Raw genomic sequence first — 18,143 nt, forward strand, 5'->3', positions numbered from 1 at the left:
GAAAGTCGACGGCAAATAGCAGCTAAGCTTTGGGGGCATTAGTGTGGCACTCTCCGGGGCATACACACTGTGACTTGCGGCTGACTTTGATTGACCAAGACGCCCAGTCAATAAGCTTGTGTCATGGAAATGGCCATGTGATGATATGTTATTCTTTCCACTTCTCGCTTCCAATTACTTCAATTTGCGTGGTCTTTAAGGAGTATTTTGATTATTGGTATTATTTGATCCAAGCAGACGTCCGATTGACCAACATCGTCAGCAAAAAAGCTGTATCTAAGACCTCCTGCCACAACCTCCAAGCTACACTGGACAACCAACTACAACATATTCAACTACAATCTTCAGCACGCCACCGTACTACAAACCCCTTGACAGTCTTTTGAACGTCCAAATCCCCCGGATCTCCTTCAAAGAGGGGCTTCTCCAACTTCCTTTCCGAGACCTGCTCCACCTCGAGACCCGCGTTCCGAGCAACATCAAAGAAGCCCATGTCTAGATCTCGCTTCCACGGCCGGTAAGACGTGAAAAAGACGTAGGCGGCGCTATCTCGTGAAGCACGCATAGTTTCCTTGATAGTCTTGACCAGAGCCCCATGCTCTGCATGTCGAAACAGCAAATCCGCGAGGACTAACACGTCAAACCGTTGTTGCATCCCGTCGCCCGTCGCCTTCTGTGACGTATTACCCTTTTCGGTTTCTTTCTCGTCATTTTTTTGATGTTGATGCTCCTTGGTATCAGAAGCAGGTGTAAGCCTGGCAAGCAGTGGCTCAGGGTCGCCGCCCCAGACAAAGCCAACGGCATCAATGATTTGCTCAATACGTCCCTCTGGCTTGACTGTTCCGTTACATTCATCAATGTTCTTTTGCATGTTGGCCACCAGATCGGGATCCGGGAAATCCGTCATGACAACCTTCTTGGCTCCCAGGATGCCGGCAACCAACGATGGCAGGCCGGCTGCTGCACCCAGCTCTAGAACCGACTTGCCCTCAACTCTAGAAGGGTCTTCCTCGAAGTAATCTGATATGAACTTTGCTCCATTCCACAGATGATGTGCCTCTGTAGGACTGTGCCCAACCAAATGCAAAGTCACTTGCTTTCCGCTCTGCATGGTGAATACCTGCTTCGTAGGCGGTGGTGAAGGTGGATAGTAGTCTTCGGGGTCTTCCATGAGACCCCCCGTGCCGTAGGCGTCATCTTCCTCCATTGCCGCTCAAATCAGAAGGCAACCGACGCCAACCAGTAAGTTGAAGGTGTTTTTCAAAAATCTTGATGCAAACCCGGACCGCAGTGCCGTGGCCGACGTCTTACACGGTCCAATCTCTCTCCCACGATGTGACACGGCACAGCGTGAGGAAAAATATCCCGACAAAAAAGTAATGTGATGTGATGTGCGTTCTGCGTTTTTTTCCTTTGTACAAGGGTCTCCCTGCACAGTAGATCGCACCAATGTCTGGCACGCAACCTACGCCTGCGTAACCCTTGCTGCCGAGAGCCACAAAGACGCAATGAAACCTTGAGTCTTTAGCCAAGCCTACGCCGTAACTACCCCTGCGTGGGAATTGTGTGCCGAACGGGGTATCAAAGTTGAATGTGTTGCTGCCTTCTCGTCACCAATAAATTACTTTGTGTCAAAAAAACCTTGCATGGATGATAGTGAAAGATTTTGGTTTGTAGAGTGGAGTTCTAGATCAGCCAAGACTAGCCTTTTTGCGAACTTTTCCCACTCCTCTGCCTTGCTGGGCAATGGAACATTACCTTTCGGCAAGGCCCTTTATTTATCAGATTGGAACCATTAACGTGAGTGTGATTGGCGCGGTTATCAGAACGTGGTACCCGATGATAAACTGGATCTTTCAACGACTCCGTTCTATGCATTTTTGCTTTCGATACCGACCACAATTTGATTGGGGCTGGACTGAAATCTTGTTGCGCTCCATTGACAGCCCCAGATTCGAGGTCTCGTGTTGAGTAATTCGTGACCCGTGGGTTTTTCACTTCGCTTCGGTGTACGTTATACGTCGGCTGTGGTTGGAATGGCACAATGCCATGTGTTCGATGCTCTGGGCGAAGCGAGACTGATCTGGTTGGCGATGAAATGTTGCACTCTCTCAATATTGGACTTGGCGATCTGTTTTTGAGACAATAGCACGTTACAGGCGGAAAGGGAACCGAAAACTGCCGATGAGGCCGGAAGGACGGTCCGGAATGCTTCTCAGGTTTGATGGATATGATACGGCAAGTCCACCAGACTGGTAAATGGGGTAGAATTGGTCTTCTGCATACAACATCAATGCAGTCGGAATGACTGGCGGCATGGCACAAACTTGAAGCCAGAAAATCGATGACAAGTTCGTTGGTGTGAAAGTGCAAAGTGAAAAGCTGTTGGAGCTTGATGATGCAACAGAAACTCGTGAAGCGTCTACTTGCATCTGATCTCTAGAAGGATGACACGGCCCATTATCCCAAGGAGCTGGTGCAAAGAACCTGATATACCAAGACGATTAGAAAGCCAAAGACACTGCCTTCATGGCCCCGAATCCGCAATAACACCACATAGGGTCCTCATTATCACCTAATCACATCAAGTTGAACATCAGTCCCTTAGACAAGCTCTTTCAGTCCTCAGCATAAAGTCTAGCGGAGAAACAGGCTATCGTTTCGCCAGGCACGCCAACATTGACCAATCACAAGTACAAGAGAAAGACTACAACATATCCAACATATCCTTGAGGCAACACCCTGACCAGCACCATACAGCATGGATCGGAATCATTGTCTTCTGTAGAAATATTCATCTTGCAAACTTACACCGTATCTCAAAGTACATAGTAACAACACATCGCTCGCATAAACACCAAACACCATCTTCCAAAGATATCCAATGCTCATCAACCAACTATCACGCACCCTTATCCAAACCTTTGTTTCGCCAACTCTCTCAGCATACTAACCGTGCCCTCCTCTCTCTCCTGCCACGCCCTCCTCCTCTCCTCCATCTCCTCCCTCCTCGCCCTCTCAAACTCCTCTCTCCTCACCTGTCGTTCTGACTTGCGCTTCTGCTCCTTCTCCTTCATTCTCTTATACTCTTCCAGCTCATCGCCTCCGCCCATGATCTCCTTCTCATCACCAGCTTCCATCCCCGGACTCTTGTCCCTAAATTGCTTCATCTTATCATTCACCTCCTTCTTCTTTTCGAGCCGGCGCTCCCGGGTACCTGCTTCCGCCCGCGGCGCCAGCTCCTCCAGACGCTCCTTTTGAACAGCTCTATCCGCCTTGCGGGCCAGTCGTAACTCCTCGCGGTCCGCGTGCCTCTGCTCTTCGACGAGCTCGTTTCGTAACGACAGGTCCTGGAATGTCGCGGCCTTTGCACCTATTTGACGGCGAGGATCAGATGACGGAAGAGTCGGTCCGTAGTCATCGCCATCACTATCCCCAGCTAGTGGTGCCGCATCTCGTTTCGTAGAAATCTCCCTCTCGGGCTCTTCTTTTGGCTCGTCCCTTGGCTCGTCCGGCCTTGAACTCTCAGCCGCACATTTCGCAAACATCTCCGGGTCGTACCACCCCTCTGCAAGTTCATTCCTATTCCATTTCCCCACAAAGCTCTTCCACCGCCCCTTGATCTCCCGCTCATCCATGTCCTCGATGTACCTCTGCTTCTGGAGATCCAGATAATAAGCGAATAGCGGCTCAAACGTGCGATAGTCTGACTTTGAGAGCGTCCGTGCCGAGAACGGCAACGTCACAGGACCGGCAGTAGCCTCCGACGTATGACGAGACCGGTTGTGCTCACGACGATGATGGTGACTGTGAGGCCTGTGCGTGCGGTATGACTCTCCGTCTGGGGAGGCGCTCCGGCGTTCTTCGGTTGTGAGTGCCTCCGATCTCCTGTTTGGAGATCGCTCCCTCACGCGGGATGATTTATAGTCCTTTGATGCGTTTCCATGGCGATCGTCGTGATGGCGCGACTCACGATCTGGATGCGTGTGATGGGACCAATCTTCTGCACGCGACTTGGGCATGGTTGCTGCTAGGTTCCCTTACGGGTGTCCCTATGTGTATTCCAATCTTTGGTACTAGGTAAATGGGCTTGGCTTCATGTCAGGTCCTTCGCTTCAATTCTGAGTGAGTGATGGACGATGAGACCGATGATGTGAAGTTGAATCTTTGAACATGGCAAAAAATTGACCCACTTTTTGGTCATGGCGGCGCTCGCGTACAGACTGATTCCCCAGATGATCTCCAACTATTCAGTCGCCTGATGCGTATTACCATCTTCTTTGTGGCGCGGAGATCTAATGTTTTGCTTGAAGTTTAGAATGTGATGCCACTTAATACATCAGGGCCTCATGCACTACAACATGCCAATGTGCTGTTGTGCGACCCTAGCAGAGACATCAACATTACCACATTTAGATTGTGGCTTTGGCAAACTCTCACGACCATGGATGAAACGAACTCGTACCTAATTCCGTACATCCATGTCTCCAGCGCTTCATGCACGAGGATAGCAGTTCTGAATGAAAGTTGAAGGTGAGCGGATTTTGTTCCTTTCATTCGCTCGCGGGCCGGCTAACCAAAAGAGCCAGCATTCTCTGGAGCGCACAGTTCAGTGTTCTCGGGTATCTACAAACATTATCGGGCATTCATAAACCTCATGCCCTTTCCTCAATTATTGCATAAGAATGTGCAATACGCCGTCCATCCATGCCAGATGCCCCCAAAAATGTTTCCAAAAAGCAACATTCGTCCACGATAAATCATATGTACCGTACCTCCTACAACATTGATCATGTACTTATATATACTCGCGTTTTGTTTGTTAGGCGTTGGGGCCCTCGGTACTTGGCGCCGGCTCCAAGTTATTATGAATAGTACACCCAATGCACTGACAGTCGTCGCCGCAGAGACAGCTTGACGTCTCTCCAGCGCAGGTATCGCCAAACGGATAGCTGACGAAAAAGAAATCGCTGGCGGAGAGTGCCTGCTCCTCGCTCATTGCAGACGCACCGTCAGAAGGAGTCTGAGGTGCCGTAGGCGACCAAGTCCCGTCGCCGGTGGACTTAATAGGCGTTGTGTTTCCGTTCGAGGTGGTCCTGACCGATTCGTCGGTTTCGCCATTGGTACCATTTACCCCGTTGGTTTGGCCGTTTGGATGAGGTCCATTGCTGTTTGTATGTGCGTGCGACTTTTGCGTCTCCTCCATCATGGATGACCAGGCCGAGCGTACGTAGTTCTGAGTTGCTTCATTGTAAGGATGGGCAGCGCAACCGACACACTGGCAAGCGTCACCACATGTGCATTGATGTGACGTCCAGGCTGACCCGTTCGGAGTTGGCGGGGGTTGTTGCACCGGTACAGGTCCTCCCATAATAAACGGTTGGCTACTTCCCGGCTGACCGAAACTCATTGCAGCCATCAGCTGTCTCCACTGCTCAGGTTGAAGAGGTTGCATATAAGACCCGTAGTGCGGAGGATAGTTGAAGATGTTGGGCTGGGCATAGAAGGGATACATCCCATTCGCTATAGCCATGGGGTGTTGAAAATGCTGCATCATGATGCCATTGGGTGGGAAAGGAACACCAGGAGGAGGCATAATGCCTACTGCAGGCTTCTTTTCCTGGGCAGATGAGGATGGCGCAGACGAACAACAGCTCTTCGCCGCAGGTTCGGCCTCATCATTACCATTCACAGTCGGTGTTGGTGCAGTTGCCGGCACTGTAGAAGCATCACTTGGGCTTTTGACAGCACTATTGCCTCCGCAACAGCTTTTAGGAGCTTCCATTTCCGCTTCCGTTTCCGATTTGACAGAACCATTCGCCAAAGCTCCATTCTGACCGTTGCCAGGCGCTCTCAGCGAGCCCGAGGGGATCATAGGGGGAACCATTGCATATGGAAATACGGGAAACATTGCAGCTTCATTGTTGAAAGAGCCTTCGCGTGGCGTCATATTCATTGATCCATACAGCGGCATGCTCGACATGGGCGTGGGAGAGCCACTTGAAGTGCCCAATTGCTGCGAATTCACCCCGTTATAAGGCGGCATAATGTTGAGTTGGTTGGCATCCATCCTTTGGAGTCCGGTAATGTCGACAGACTGTTTCCTGCTCGGTCCTGCCTTTGCCCCTGACTTCTGGACTCGGAAGCCAGCGGTAGCAATCTTTGAAGGGCTAGGAGGTGTTGCCGCGCTGCTGCTAGATGCATCCTTTTCGGACTTATTTTCAGTTTCAACCGGATCTGACGTTCCACATCGACATTTTTGTTTCCTGGGAATAGCGGCAGTGACTGCCGCGCACGAACACGGTCGTGAGGATGGGTGCGGGCATGAACTAAGGGGGCGACCAGGTTTCCGTACCGGAACCATGAGCCGCTCATTCGCATGTGTGCATTTGGTCGAACGATGGCCGCGGATGCACGGCTCGCTATACGTACAGCGTTAGCTCTAGAAGGGCTGGGTTGGCCAAGGGGACGTTGTAGTCGTAGCGAGTTAACGGCTAGGAGTTGTTTCGAGTTGCATATACACTTACCAGGCCATCTTTTGCCCATTTATAAGAGGCATTGTAAATGTCGCTGATTGGTAAGAATGTTTCAGGGAATTTAAACTTTGCAAGTTGGCGAAAGCGTTAGGTTGTGACTCGTCTCCAAAGACGCCAGAGGCGGCCGGCGGGTAGCCGGTGACCGGGAGCCTATAAACTCTTGTGCGTCGAGTTGGAGTTGAAATGCGGCATAAAGTGAGATGACTGTGCTGCCACAATACACTGCATCTGTGATGGTGAGAGAACCGGCTTCCAACAACGCAAGTCTACCGGCTTGACCAAGGGCCAAAGCCAGGTCCAACACTCGGTGCACTTGTTTCGTGATGTGTCGTGGGGGGTCGTGAGATGGCCAAGTCCAAGGTGAGGTGAGACGCTACGGCGCAAGAGCCACACAAGGTGAAGTTGCGAGTAAGATTGACGACACGGGACGAAGACCAGTCGACCCGAGATAGACGAGACAGTGTTTCTCGGAGAAGAAAGATAGAATGGGGTCGTCGGGTTCAAACAGTGTCTCGTGGCTACGAAACTAAAACGTGACCGATGGTAGCAAATATCAACTGGTCTGGTGGGATGGCCGAGGAGCAGTAAAGAGGTGAGAGAGCAGAAAGCAATGAATTAGTCTGGTTGCTGTGATAGCGAGCCTTTCAGAGGGTCGCGCCACGTGCGGGGCAGTTGGACTGGCACTGGGACTTTCATGTCAGTGCTGGGGGCCCATTGGGTGTGTCGAGTCTGGTGTCGAGTCGGGTCGCAGCCAGATGGGCATAGAGGCAGGAGCGACTGACCAGTTGACAGTGTAGTGCCTGCCAGGCCCTTGTTAAAAATTGTGAAGTGACTGGAAGTCTGGTCTGGTCTGGTCTGCTGGCACTGGAAGTGGGACCTGCACATTCTAATCACTGTCATCACTGATCAGAACGAGACGTGCAGATGCGACCACCAGTTCATCTGCTTTCATGTTCCTTGTTTACATCCAGAAGTATCAATCAACACAGAAATCTCCCAGTTTTTAATCCTTGTCCCCTGTTTCCTCCGCCTGTCGAACCCGTTAACGAGTGCATTAGAGGCAGGCAACTTTTGCCAGAGGAGCCACCGCCACACACCAGACGTCTTCCGTCCCTCAACGCTCGATAGACGCCCACGCCCAACTTCCATAACCCAGCGTTTCGCCATCTTCATTCTTGTACATACTCCGTACTACCAGAACTTTTGAAACACCCGCCCTTCTCAGCCTTTGACTTTGTTGCCAGGATGCTGGAGAGGCTGGAACTGGAGTGGGCTCAACTCAACTGGGGCTCGGTGAGGGCTCGAGCTCTTCATCTATCTCTCGATGTTTCCTGTTCGACCCTTCAGCTCCGATGAGCACAGACCGACCAAATGCCTCAAACCTGACCTGCTATATCATTAGTGAGCAGCACATGGCACGATTTGGTGTTGTATTTCACCATCGACACATACAGCACTGTAGCAACGAGCTGGAATTGCTGTCCTCCATATATTGCTTTCACATCACAAGTCCTGCAAGCCCTTTCATTACTAGCGCTTCGCCCCCACCATGAAACAACATCCAGTTGCGATTCTTTATTACCGACCAGCCTGCCTACCCACATATCACATCCTAAATGGCAAGGATGCCGATGTCCAACCAGGTTGTGATAACCGGCCCTTTGCTACATTGGCCGATTCTGTCATGTACATCGGCAATATGCTTTATCAGACCCGGACACAGAGCTTTTTGGCGTCAGGATGGTGTGCTCCTTGCAGCATGATTGACGGCGTTGTAACCCATGGTACCACATCTTGGCAAGTATTGGGCCAAACGGCTTGGACGTGAGTCTGTCCAATTCAGAACAACTGGATTTACAATTGCAAGCCCAACTACCGCTCAAGAAGTCGACAATAACTACAAACAATGGACCTACAAACTCCCTACTCCAAGGCCAGCACAGAAAACGCCATCGAATGCTTTGAGAAACTCAACGTTGTGCCTGTGATGGATGGCCAGCCAACTTGGATCAAGTATCTGGCCCTCAGCTCGACTAATAACAATGATATCCGACAGAAACCAAGCCAGGAATCTATCCCGAAGAAGGAAACTCCATCCCTTTCATCTAACCTCCTCAGCAAAACGGCCAACAACCGATCCTCTTTACTCGTTTTCCTTCTTCATAGGTTGAGTCAAGGAGCAGGATGGCCAGGGCTCCAAAGTGAGCAAGTTTCTATTGGACCACTGGTTTCAGGTCAACCCGAGAGCCGCGCCAAAAATGTCTGGTGCCGCCTGGCGGAGCCACACCCACCTGAACCGGACATCGATGTCCACTTACTGTGAGCCAGCTGAGACGTTCTTAAAGTAGGCAGCTATTTGCTATTGCCGTTCTGGCTGAAGCCCATCGTTCAAATATGTACGAAAAGTACTGTACTGTATGTGTTTTGACTTTACGTCACTTTGCCAGGGAACAGGTACCCGAGCGTCTACAGCGGCACTCCGCTAAATACACTCGTGGGACGGTGTACAATCAACTGATTCAACAGCAAACATCCCGCCATGGCACCACATCAAAAATTGGCTTCCACATGTACTTGGCCATTTACCCATGTCACGTCTGTGAGCCAATATCACTCCAGATATTTTGTACGACCCCTGGAGCCTCATTCCGTCACCCGGAGCTCACGCTTGTTTCTTGTCACGACATTCTGGCACTGGATTAGACCAGATCTACATGGAAGACGCTAAAAAAAGAAATGAGACAATCAAAGCACGGCATGTGAGCCCTTGGAATCGGATCACACTTCTAGAACGAACCCTAAGATCAAATGAAACCTCTCATATTTCATGGCATCACTTTCGTCGTCGTTAATATACATAAATGATAAGTCCCATCATCTCATTTCTGTTGGGTTTCTCTTGGCCCATATACTTCATTCTGGCTTCATTACACCCCAACCGATGACCGGATAACCCGCGCTCGACCTTTCTCGTACAACTTCCCGAGAAACCATGATCAACGATCCATAGCTAACGGATACGGTTCCTCATTTTTCGGTGCCAGAATCGTCCGAGTCGGCAAACATATCCACAGCACGCAGTCGCTTCCGTTGTTGGCTTCGGCCCGCAGACTCTTGGCCGCCTTCGGCGCCCGCCCGTTCATCTTCGTCCCGGCTCTTTGTTTGGGGTGGTGCCGCTTCTGTTTGGGCGCCATCCCCGTCTTGCTCCATGAATTCTGTTTCCAACTCGTCTTCGTCGATAGGCTCCCCTGCGACGTCGTCTTCCTCTATCGGTTCTCCTTCTACGTCTTCGTCATCAATAGGTTCACCCATCACATCATCCTCATCCAGAGGCTCTCCGTCGACATCATCTTGAGCAGCAGGGTTATGCACACCATCAGCTGCTGCGGCTGTGGCGCTTGTATCGCTCTTTGCGGCTGGCAGGGCATCAACAACCTTCCACTTGCTCCGAAATGACGACTCCTCAGCTTTGTCTTCGGCTTTGAGCGACGGTGGAGACTCGAACGTTCGAACAAATAGTTCCTGCGACTCGGCTGGAAATACGCACCACCCTTCCCACAGATTGAGGACCAGGTTGATGCTTCTCTTCCACTTTTCTGCACGAAGCCGCCCCCACCCGAGCTTCTCTGCCATCATGCCTAACCGTTCAAAGACCTTTCGCTCTCGAAGCGCCGTCTCGAAGAGCTGTCGAAAACGCCAGGCGTGTCGAACTCCGCTCGTCGACGACGAAGAAAGAACATCGCTAACGACGTATAGTGCCACCAAACTCGCGCCACTCGTATCCAAGCCATCATTCGCTGTTGCTTCATCCGTGGATGTTGTCGGATTATTTGGCTTTGTTTCATGTTTCTTCTCGGGGTTGGCGCCCGTCAACGAAAGCGGCTTCTCGACATTGGCGACAATCATGTCCACGACCTCATCTGCACCACGGCTAGCATGTGTGATGGCAAACGTTGTAACTCGGGCAATATCTCCCTTTCGCAACTTGCCCAGCGTAGTCGGTAGTCGCGCCAGGAGATGGACGAGTTTTGCTTTGTCCAGGGGACTCAAAAACCTCTTTTCCATCTCGGCGACATTGTTGTCGCCCGTAGCGTCATCCATGTCTTCGTCGTCTGACGAGTTGTACTCTGGATCTGACACAAATTCATCCAGAGAGGTTGTGTACTCGAAGACCAAGTTCTTCTCTGGTGATTTCCATGCATCCCCACCGTCAAACAATGGAACATATTTTCCTTTGACCTGGTTGAACTCTGAACCCGTCACGACCTGCCAGAGTCTCCACCTGTACCAGATACCACCTTCACTTCTAGCATCCCATATCCAGGCCCATCTTTCTTCGCGCTGGACATCCGGTCGTGACATAAGTAGCGCCTCAAACTGGGGACCGTATTCCAAAACTCCTTCAATCGTCTTGTTTATCAGTTGTATGGTCCGTACATCTTGTGGCGGCCGTACAGGCACATGTAGCAGTTGGCTTCTATTGACGCCAACCCCAACCTGCCCATACGACGATGGTGGTGCAAAACCACGATGGAAACCTTGCTGGTGATGGCTAGGTTTGTCTCGACCTCCAGGTTGTTCTACGGGCTTCGCTCCAAAGGGATGAGCACCAGATGATGAGGATGTCAGACTTGGGAGATTGGCCGATGCTGCCACGGCGGAGGATAAGTGTCTATGTAAAGACAAGTAATACCCATAGCCAAGATATCGGTTCTGTAACGTGCTCACAGCCGTATCCATTTCGTTGGCCGGCGTCTCTTGCGAAAGAGTAACAATAGCAATCGTACACTTTCTTTCCGAGCCACCTGGGCCAGAAGGAGCAGGCGGTTGGATCTTGACATTCTCAACATTAAGAGTATCCGGTATCAGCGCCTTCACCACAGCAGGTGACGTGCCAGGAGGCAAGTTTGTAAGTCGAAGAGTAGGTTTCGACGTCGCTTTTTCTTCCGCCCGATCCCTCGAATCTCCCATATCTTCCTCATCGCTGGCGTTGAAAGCCTTGGCAACTGAAGTCGTCGCAGCGGACCCAGATTCCGGTTCCTCAAATCCCAGCAATCCCGCTCGGTCCCTCGACCCGCCCTTGAAATCATTGAAAGACCTCTTCTTTGTGAAAGCTGAGGGTGATGGTCCCAGACTCCCAGGACCGCTCTTCAGTCCCGAAGAAACAAAGTGTCTCCTGGAGGCGCCGTGTCCCGGTGGTGGCCCTCCTCCAAAACCTGGCTTCCCTCGAGAAGGACCGCCGAAGCTGCTAGGCGCGGCCGCATCCCGCCTGTCGTCGTCATCGTCGCGGTCGAAGCTCTTTACGAAGTCGGCGTATACGGCGGCAGTTTCGGCAGCTTCGCGCTTGCGCTTGGCTTCTGCTTCAGCTTTTTGCCGTTCAAAGGCGGATTGCTTCGTCGGTTTTTGGAGCTTCGCCTCCACGTCTGGGAAGGTGGGGTGGCCCTTTCCGGATGACATTATGTTGGGTGCGGTTTGTTGCGGTCGTCAACTCATTGTCGGATGCTGAGAGTGTTGTCGTGTAAAATAATGGTCAGTTTGGCAGGGTAGTCGAAGTGGTGTGTGGTGATGGGAGCTCACCTCATTGACCTAGGAAGCTGCCCCGCTATCTGCATATCTGTACAAATCATCGTCCAACCTCAACCTCATTTCCTCTGTACGCGTCTACGCGTTGCCAACGCTATTTGCCTCCCGAAATATCTTCCTTCTGCTTCTATTCCGTGCGCGTATCCAACAATAATAGCAAGGTAATTCATCTTTTGCAAAAGCTATGACCATCGCGCTAGTTCGCCCACACAGTGTATCACACTGCAACAAATGTGCTCCCTGTCCAACGCATCAGCGAAGATTTCTCCCCAGCTTTCGTGTCATGGCTATATTTCCTGTATTGCTGTGAAGATCTATCAATTCGCCGACACTGATTCACTGGTAATTCTACAGCTTCGCCACATTAACAGCAGACTCCTTCCGCAGCTCCTCCGCCAACACCATCCCCGGATCTCCCCCACGACTCCCATCCATCGTAATAAGACCCTTAAATATACCATTCGTTTCCCTTCCAACGGTATCATCCTCAATATCCTTCCATCTCCATTTATCGCCCAGCGCCCCGCCCTTACCCAACATACAGTCCAGCACTTTATCACCCAGCAGCGGCAGAAACTTGTATCCATGTCCACTATCTCCTGTAGCAATGAACAAGCCCTTCCACCCAGGATGCCAGTCCACCAGCCAATCGCCATCCTTCGTATCAGAATACCAGCACAGCCTAGTCCCCTTCCAAGGTCTCTTCTCAAGACCCTTGATGGGAGACAGCTTGGCGAGGCCGCGACGCAGATCGGCATCTGCCTCGTGTGGAAGTCGAGCAAGGCCACCATCTCGACTAGTTGATGGTCTCGATGTGACAAAAGGTTTGCGCTCTAAATACGGTGATGGAGGCAACGCATTGTGGACAGTGACGGGGTTGAGGTATCCGAAGCTGTGGCGGGCAACTTTTAGGATCTTTTCTTGCGGTGGGATGATGAACAGTCCGGATGAAAGGTTTAAAACCACCGGCTGCTTTGAAAGAATGGCAAGCTCTTCATCACTGATATCAATATAACCCAGCACATGACCCGTCGCCTCGACCCGTCCTCTCAGATCAACAAGAGACCCCGTCCATGCTCCCGCGGCAACTAGAACAACATCCCCAGTGAGAAGTCTACCATCCGCCAACTTCGCACCAGTGACCCTATCCCCCTCATTTGCCAGATAATCCACCTTTGCTTTCACAAACGTCACCCGTCCCGTTGCCTTCACCCGCTCGTACAACCATTTCATGCCTCGCCCAGCGTTCGCCCACCCAGACAGTGTATTCAGATAGCCCCAATCACCAGGGTACGTATCGGTGCCCAGGCAATCATTCAAAGCCTGGGTATCATCCAGAGTCTTTATCCTGTCTGCCGGATATCCGTCCCTGGCAGCAACCTCAACGCAGTTCTTCCAGCTCTCCTTGGTGTAGTACATTCCGGACTTTGTGCCCACCTTGAGTTCCTTGGGGTTATACGCCGTCAGAACGAAGCCTGATTCTGTGTATCGGCCTTGGCCCCCTAGATCATCGTCCCCTTGCTTCCGCCATTCTTTCTGTGCTTCCGTCGCTAGCGCGGTGTAGTGAGGGTCAGCGTAGTCGGCTCTTATGATTCTCGATGAGTCGACACTGGCGCAGTCATCTGGAGGGAATTCGCCGCTGGCGGTGTCGTCGACAATCGTGATTGAGGTTTTGGCAAACTGTGGTCTCTTTGTGAGTGCCCAGGCGGTGCTGAGGCCGAAGACACCAGAGCCGATGATGAGGACTGAAGACGGCGTCGCTTCCATTGGTTTTAATGTCGGTTTTAATAGAATCAGCTGAGTTCCCAACGTGCTGCGGAAGTCTCCAAGGCTACGAAAAACAAATCAAGAACGAAGAAACATCTATATCCTTTAGTTATGGAGTGGGTTGTGTCGGCACAAGAGGGGGATCAAATAGTCTGGTGATGCCAAGTGGGGAGGTGAACGCCGATTATCGGGACCAGTTGAGTCGGGTCATCACCCCAACGAGCATGGATCTATCGCCACAGCCATAAAGACATGATTTTCCGGTTTGATTTAAGAAAGAGACCATGCCCAACGCAGATACTTCTGCCAATACGCCAAAATGATGGGCTCAATATCCGAAGACTTGAAGAACAGAAAGGCGGCTTAGCCTTGTCTCCGAACGAGCTAAGACAGCAACTACAAGCCTCAGTGCCCTATCAATTCATCGTTCTATGTTAGATGAGATAGTGTTCGTAGTCAATATGCGTCAAAGTATCAATAGATAGCTAACCACATGGGTCTACGATGTTGGGTTGTTATAATGTGTCTCTTTCTCTCCGCAAGAATCGGCACAGTATGGACTCTAGTGTCTTGCTGAAAGCCATAAAATCTTGTTCACTCTGTGAGCATCAAGCTTCCCTTTCACGGCGGTCGAAATGTCACTGGTACAGGCGCAGGATGGGTTTCCGGGGACAAAAATGCATTGCTACCTAAGACTGAGAAACACGATCATGATGCCACATCATGTATGGGTTTCCTGGCAGTTTTGCTGTGGCTGCTATAATGCCCAAAATAGGCCGAGAGCTTGCCCTGTCCGCCATTTCCTCAGCATGCAAAATGCAAGCTGGATTTTTCTCAAAAGCATCTCTCACTGGCAAGACTAATAATGTCGAATTCCAGTGATCTTCCTCCACCAACTTTTCACCAACTTGACCTTCCTCCTGAAAGCATTAAAGTGATTGTTTGGGAGGTGGACCAGCCCAAAACACACCACGAGCAATCTATATGGTGTCGCGGGATGAGTAGTCTTGATCTTTTTGCCCTGAACCAATACCGTCGCACGGAAAATAAAAAAAAGTAAAAACAAATAAACCCCTCCCCCTAATTGAACCTTTTGCCAACGCCAATGCAATGCTTAATCAAATGATACAGTCGCAACTCCCTATTACTTGATTGTGGCCTATCGAGTTCATGGAGCGTCTTGAGAGAGGTAAAGCAATCATGGTATCATGACCAATGGTCTAGTCGTACATGCGGGAAAATAAACGGTGTTGGTACACCAGGTAGGTGAGAGCCACCTGGCCAACCCGATGCGTCTAAACTTTTCGGAAGTCTGCAATGTCCAATTAGTACATTGCAATACAAGGCGATACTTGTAAAAAAAGGACCAAAACGTACCTTGCAACACTGGGTAGATCATCTCGAAAGCCTGGTAGATCTCCTCTCTGACCTTCGCACCAGTCAAGACGATCTTGCCGCTGACGAAGATGAGGAGCACAATCTTGGGCTTGATCATGCGGTAGATGAGACCAGGGAACAACTCGGGTTCGTAAGAACTGAAGTTGTGATGGCGAGAGGCCAAACCTTCCAAGCGGATAGGGAACTTGATGTCGCAGGAGCCGACAATGTTCTGAATTTTGAAATCGGTGAATTTGGCATTGAAGCCAAGCTTCTGGATGATACGAGCATACTTTCTTGAAGCAAGCTTGGAATCGTCCTCCGATTTGGCACCAGTAACGACCATTTTACCGCTTGCGAAGATTAGAGCCGTGGTCTTGGGCTCACGAATACGCATGATGACAGCAGCGAAACGCTTTGGTGTTCATGTTAGCATCTGATGAACTGTAGGACACAAATCTAGGTCAAGCCAGAATGTACCTTTGGATTATATTCCGCGTTTCGAGCATGCAGGGCAATCGTCTTGAGGTCCAGACGGCAATCAAGATTGACCGTGGCCACGATGTTCCTTGAAAGTTGGACGATAAGCGTCACTGAGCCAAATAAACTCAATCATTCAAGAGTATACATACTGCAAAGTAGGAGTAATGCCACTGGGCCCTTGCGTGGCAGAAGGCGTCGCAGCAGGAGTCGCGGGAGTCACCCCATTTCCGTTGGCTGCCTGTTGGCCGTTGGCTCCCGGCCGTTGCATCGCATCACCATTGCTTGATGGTGGCGTCAACTCATTGGTAGCTCCGGGAAAGGACAGAGAGCCGGGCGCGGTAAAGGCCTTCGCCTGCGCGGCGTTGGACGGATGTGTCTGGATACCTTCCATGATGAGAAGTGATCGCGATCAGACACAAGAAACGGCTTGCGATGGAAGCGATGAGCAGATCTGCTCCTGATGTTAGTTCTTGAAGACCACATATTGAGACGAGAGGCAGCCGCCGAGGTTCATATATCATAGTTGCAGCAAGAGAGTGAAGGGAGGCCCAGTGAGAACCGGACTGGTTACACCCCTTTCTCGTTTGCCATTGCAACAGTGAATCATGAACTGAGCAGTCTGCAACTGGAAACAAAAAAATGGAAAGGTGAATCTTACCACTCGTGGGAGATGAACAAGTGAATGTCTCCCCTACAGAATGGTGCTCAGTTGGCAGGTTCTCTTGTGATGCAACGACCACTGGTGGTCCAGAGTGCAACGCAAAGATGGCTGAAGGTCGAGAAAGTTGGTCGTACTGGACGGTCTTTATCTCGGCTCGAACCCGACTTGTTCACTTCAAGGCAAGCTCGAATCTTCTTTTTTTAATCTCGTCTAGTTGTCTACGCTCTCGCAACGATCCGATGGCGACGACAACAAGAACGATGAGATTTCGCTTTTCTGTTTTCGTCGGCGACCACTAGATCGGTTGCGACAAGAGAGGGAAATGCGACTGGCACAAAGAACGTATTTCAGTTCGATTCTATTGCCTAGTCGTCGCAGAAAAAAAACGTCGGACGCCGTTCAACCTGAGACGATGCTCGAAATTCGGTTCGCTGTTCCTAGACCACGCGCTCACAGCAGTAGAGAGTGAGGCAAGCGGTTCGCCGAGTTCGCGGATGATTCGTGCAGCAGGTGCGACGAAAGTTTGCGATGCAACTGAAGCGTCCGGCGATGCCAAACAATTGAGAGACAGTGAGAGTCTGGAGATGGACGATGGGAATGCAAAGCGGAGCGAAGCCGGCAGCAGGTGAAAAAGTGGGTCGTGACGTGTGGATGACAGGTAGGTGGGAGGATGCAAAATTATTAAATGGTGTGGCCGACGTATGTGGGAGGTACGTAGGGCCAACCGGTCGGGACTTCGGCGCAAGAACATCAAAACAAGCGGGCTGGGGGAGGGCTGGGTACTTATAATTTTGTCCAGAGACCGAGCCTCCAGTTCTCCCAGGCAACAACAGGCCTGTGGCGTTGCCGCTGGCGAGTTTGGCCTGAGGTTAGTGCGCACGCTAGGACCACCGCTGGCCAATCAGCGACGAGGAAAGTGGTGATTTTATCTCCTTTTTTCCCACCATGCAACCTGAGAAGGCCCCGGCGGAGCCCCTGAGGTACTTTGGTATCACGCTTCGGCAACCGGTACCTGGGGAAGGTGCAGATAAAAGTTGTCTGGATCCGGGCAGAGACCGGCCCAGACAGAGCCAACATTAAACCCACCAGACTGGCTGTGATCGAGGTCAAGGTGGACCATCAGCACGACGAGATTTGATCTCCAATCTCACGCAGGCAGAGTCAAGCAGTAATACGGCAATAAAGCATGGCATCGCATCTGTCGCTGCAGCTGTCAACGATGACCTCCAAGATGTTGCGCTGGCTTGCAGTCGCGTCGGTTGTGCCAGGGATGGACGGAGGATAAGGATAAGGTGGTCATTTCAAACAGGTGATGAACAGAATCAGATCTCGTAAGAGTGCGGTTGCAAGTTGCAATCTGGTCAAATCTCTCTGGCATCAATCAGAAGCCAACGAGGACAGAGCCGCATTGTGTCCCGGGTCCATGGGCCTTCGGTTCACAGTTGGGTTTTGTTGATTGCTCTCTTGTGCCACACTGTTGTGGCCCAACTGATAACTCCAAACCCAAACAAAGCAGCCGAACAGCTCAAGCCAAGAGGAAAGGGGAGGGGGAAAAGGGAAGGGAAGGGAAGGGTCTGGTCAGAGTCAGTCCATGTCAGTTGTTCCGTCATTCTCCTGTCTGATGTCCTGTCCAACCACTTGACACCAGACTTCACACTTTTCACGCTTCAAGACCCAACCAGACCACAAACCACACTACAACCAGCCCGCCCCTCTGCCCAAGCTTCTTCCCCTCT

The 18,143-nt window shown here is 51.1% G+C and overlaps 8 protein-coding genes across 8 annotated transcripts; 1 reads left to right on the plus strand and 7 right to left on the minus strand.

Moving 5' to 3' along the window:
- Nucleotides 1-331: 331 nt before the first annotated feature.
- VFPPC_01434 (phytanoyl-CoA dioxygenase) lies at nt 332-1,207 on the minus strand (the record flags this gene model as incomplete). Its single annotated transcript, XM_018281267.1, has 1 exon — nt 332-1,207. One exon carries the CDS (start codon nt 1,205-1,207, stop codon nt 332-334), a length of 876 nt encoding a protein of 291 aa, XP_018149901.1.
- Nucleotides 1,208-2,912: 1,705 nt separating this feature from the next.
- On the minus strand, nt 2,913-4,022 carry VFPPC_13087 (RNA helicase; the record flags this gene model as incomplete). The annotated part of the gene is made up of 1 exon (XM_018290864.1): nt 2,913-4,022. The coding sequence occupies one exon, from the start codon at nt 4,020-4,022 to the stop codon at nt 2,913-2,915; it is 1,110 nt and encodes a 369-aa protein (XP_018149902.1).
- Nucleotides 4,023-4,822: 800 nt separating this feature from the next.
- VFPPC_01435 (copper-sensing transcription factor) lies at nt 4,823-6,559 on the minus strand (the record flags this gene model as incomplete). The annotated part of the gene is made up of 2 exons (XM_018281268.1): nt 4,823-6,422; nt 6,528-6,559. The coding sequence occupies 2 exons, from the start codon at nt 6,557-6,559 to the stop codon at nt 4,823-4,825; spliced, it is 1,632 nt and encodes a 543-aa protein (XP_018149903.1).
- Nucleotides 6,560-9,563: 3,004 nt separating this feature from the next.
- On the minus strand, nt 9,564-11,993 carry VFPPC_01438 (RNA polymerase II, large subunit, CTD; the record flags this gene model as incomplete). Its single annotated transcript, XM_018281270.1, has 1 exon — nt 9,564-11,993. One exon carries the CDS (start codon nt 11,991-11,993, stop codon nt 9,564-9,566), a length of 2,430 nt encoding a protein of 809 aa, XP_018149905.1.
- A 474-nt stretch (nt 11,994-12,467) lies between these two features.
- VFPPC_01439 (sarcosine oxidase) lies at nt 12,468-13,886 on the minus strand (the record flags this gene model as incomplete). Its single annotated transcript, XM_018281271.1, has 1 exon — nt 12,468-13,886. One exon carries the CDS (start codon nt 13,884-13,886, stop codon nt 12,468-12,470), a length of 1,419 nt encoding a protein of 472 aa, XP_018149906.1.
- A 252-nt stretch (nt 13,887-14,138) lies between these two features.
- Nucleotides 14,139-14,324, plus strand: VFPPC_18704 (hypothetical protein; the record flags this gene model as incomplete). The annotated part of the gene is made up of 1 exon (XM_022430275.1): nt 14,139-14,324. One exon carries the CDS (start codon nt 14,139-14,141, stop codon nt 14,322-14,324), a length of 186 nt encoding a protein of 61 aa, XP_022285981.1.
- An 857-nt stretch (nt 14,325-15,181) lies between these two features.
- On the minus strand, nt 15,182-16,137 carry VFPPC_01440 (TATA binding protein; the record flags this gene model as incomplete). The annotated part of the gene is made up of 4 exons (XM_018281272.1): nt 15,182-15,198; nt 15,264-15,678; nt 15,744-15,831; nt 15,896-16,137. 4 exons carry the CDS (start codon nt 16,135-16,137, stop codon nt 15,182-15,184), a joined length of 762 nt encoding a protein of 253 aa, XP_018149907.1.
- A 1,053-nt stretch (nt 16,138-17,190) lies between these two features.
- VFPPC_18703 (hypothetical protein) lies at nt 17,191-17,484 on the minus strand (the record flags this gene model as incomplete). The annotated part of the gene is made up of 1 exon (XM_022430274.1): nt 17,191-17,484. The coding sequence occupies one exon, from the start codon at nt 17,482-17,484 to the stop codon at nt 17,191-17,193; it is 294 nt and encodes a 97-aa protein (XP_022285982.1).
- Between the last annotated feature and the right edge of the window lie 659 nt (nt 17,485-18,143).

Source organism: Pochonia chlamydosporia, chromosome 1 (genome assembly GCF_001653235.2).
Source record: "Pochonia chlamydosporia 170 chromosome 1, whole genome shotgun sequence".
Taxonomy (NCBI): Eukaryota; Fungi; Ascomycota; class Sordariomycetes; order Hypocreales; family Clavicipitaceae; genus Pochonia; species Pochonia chlamydosporia.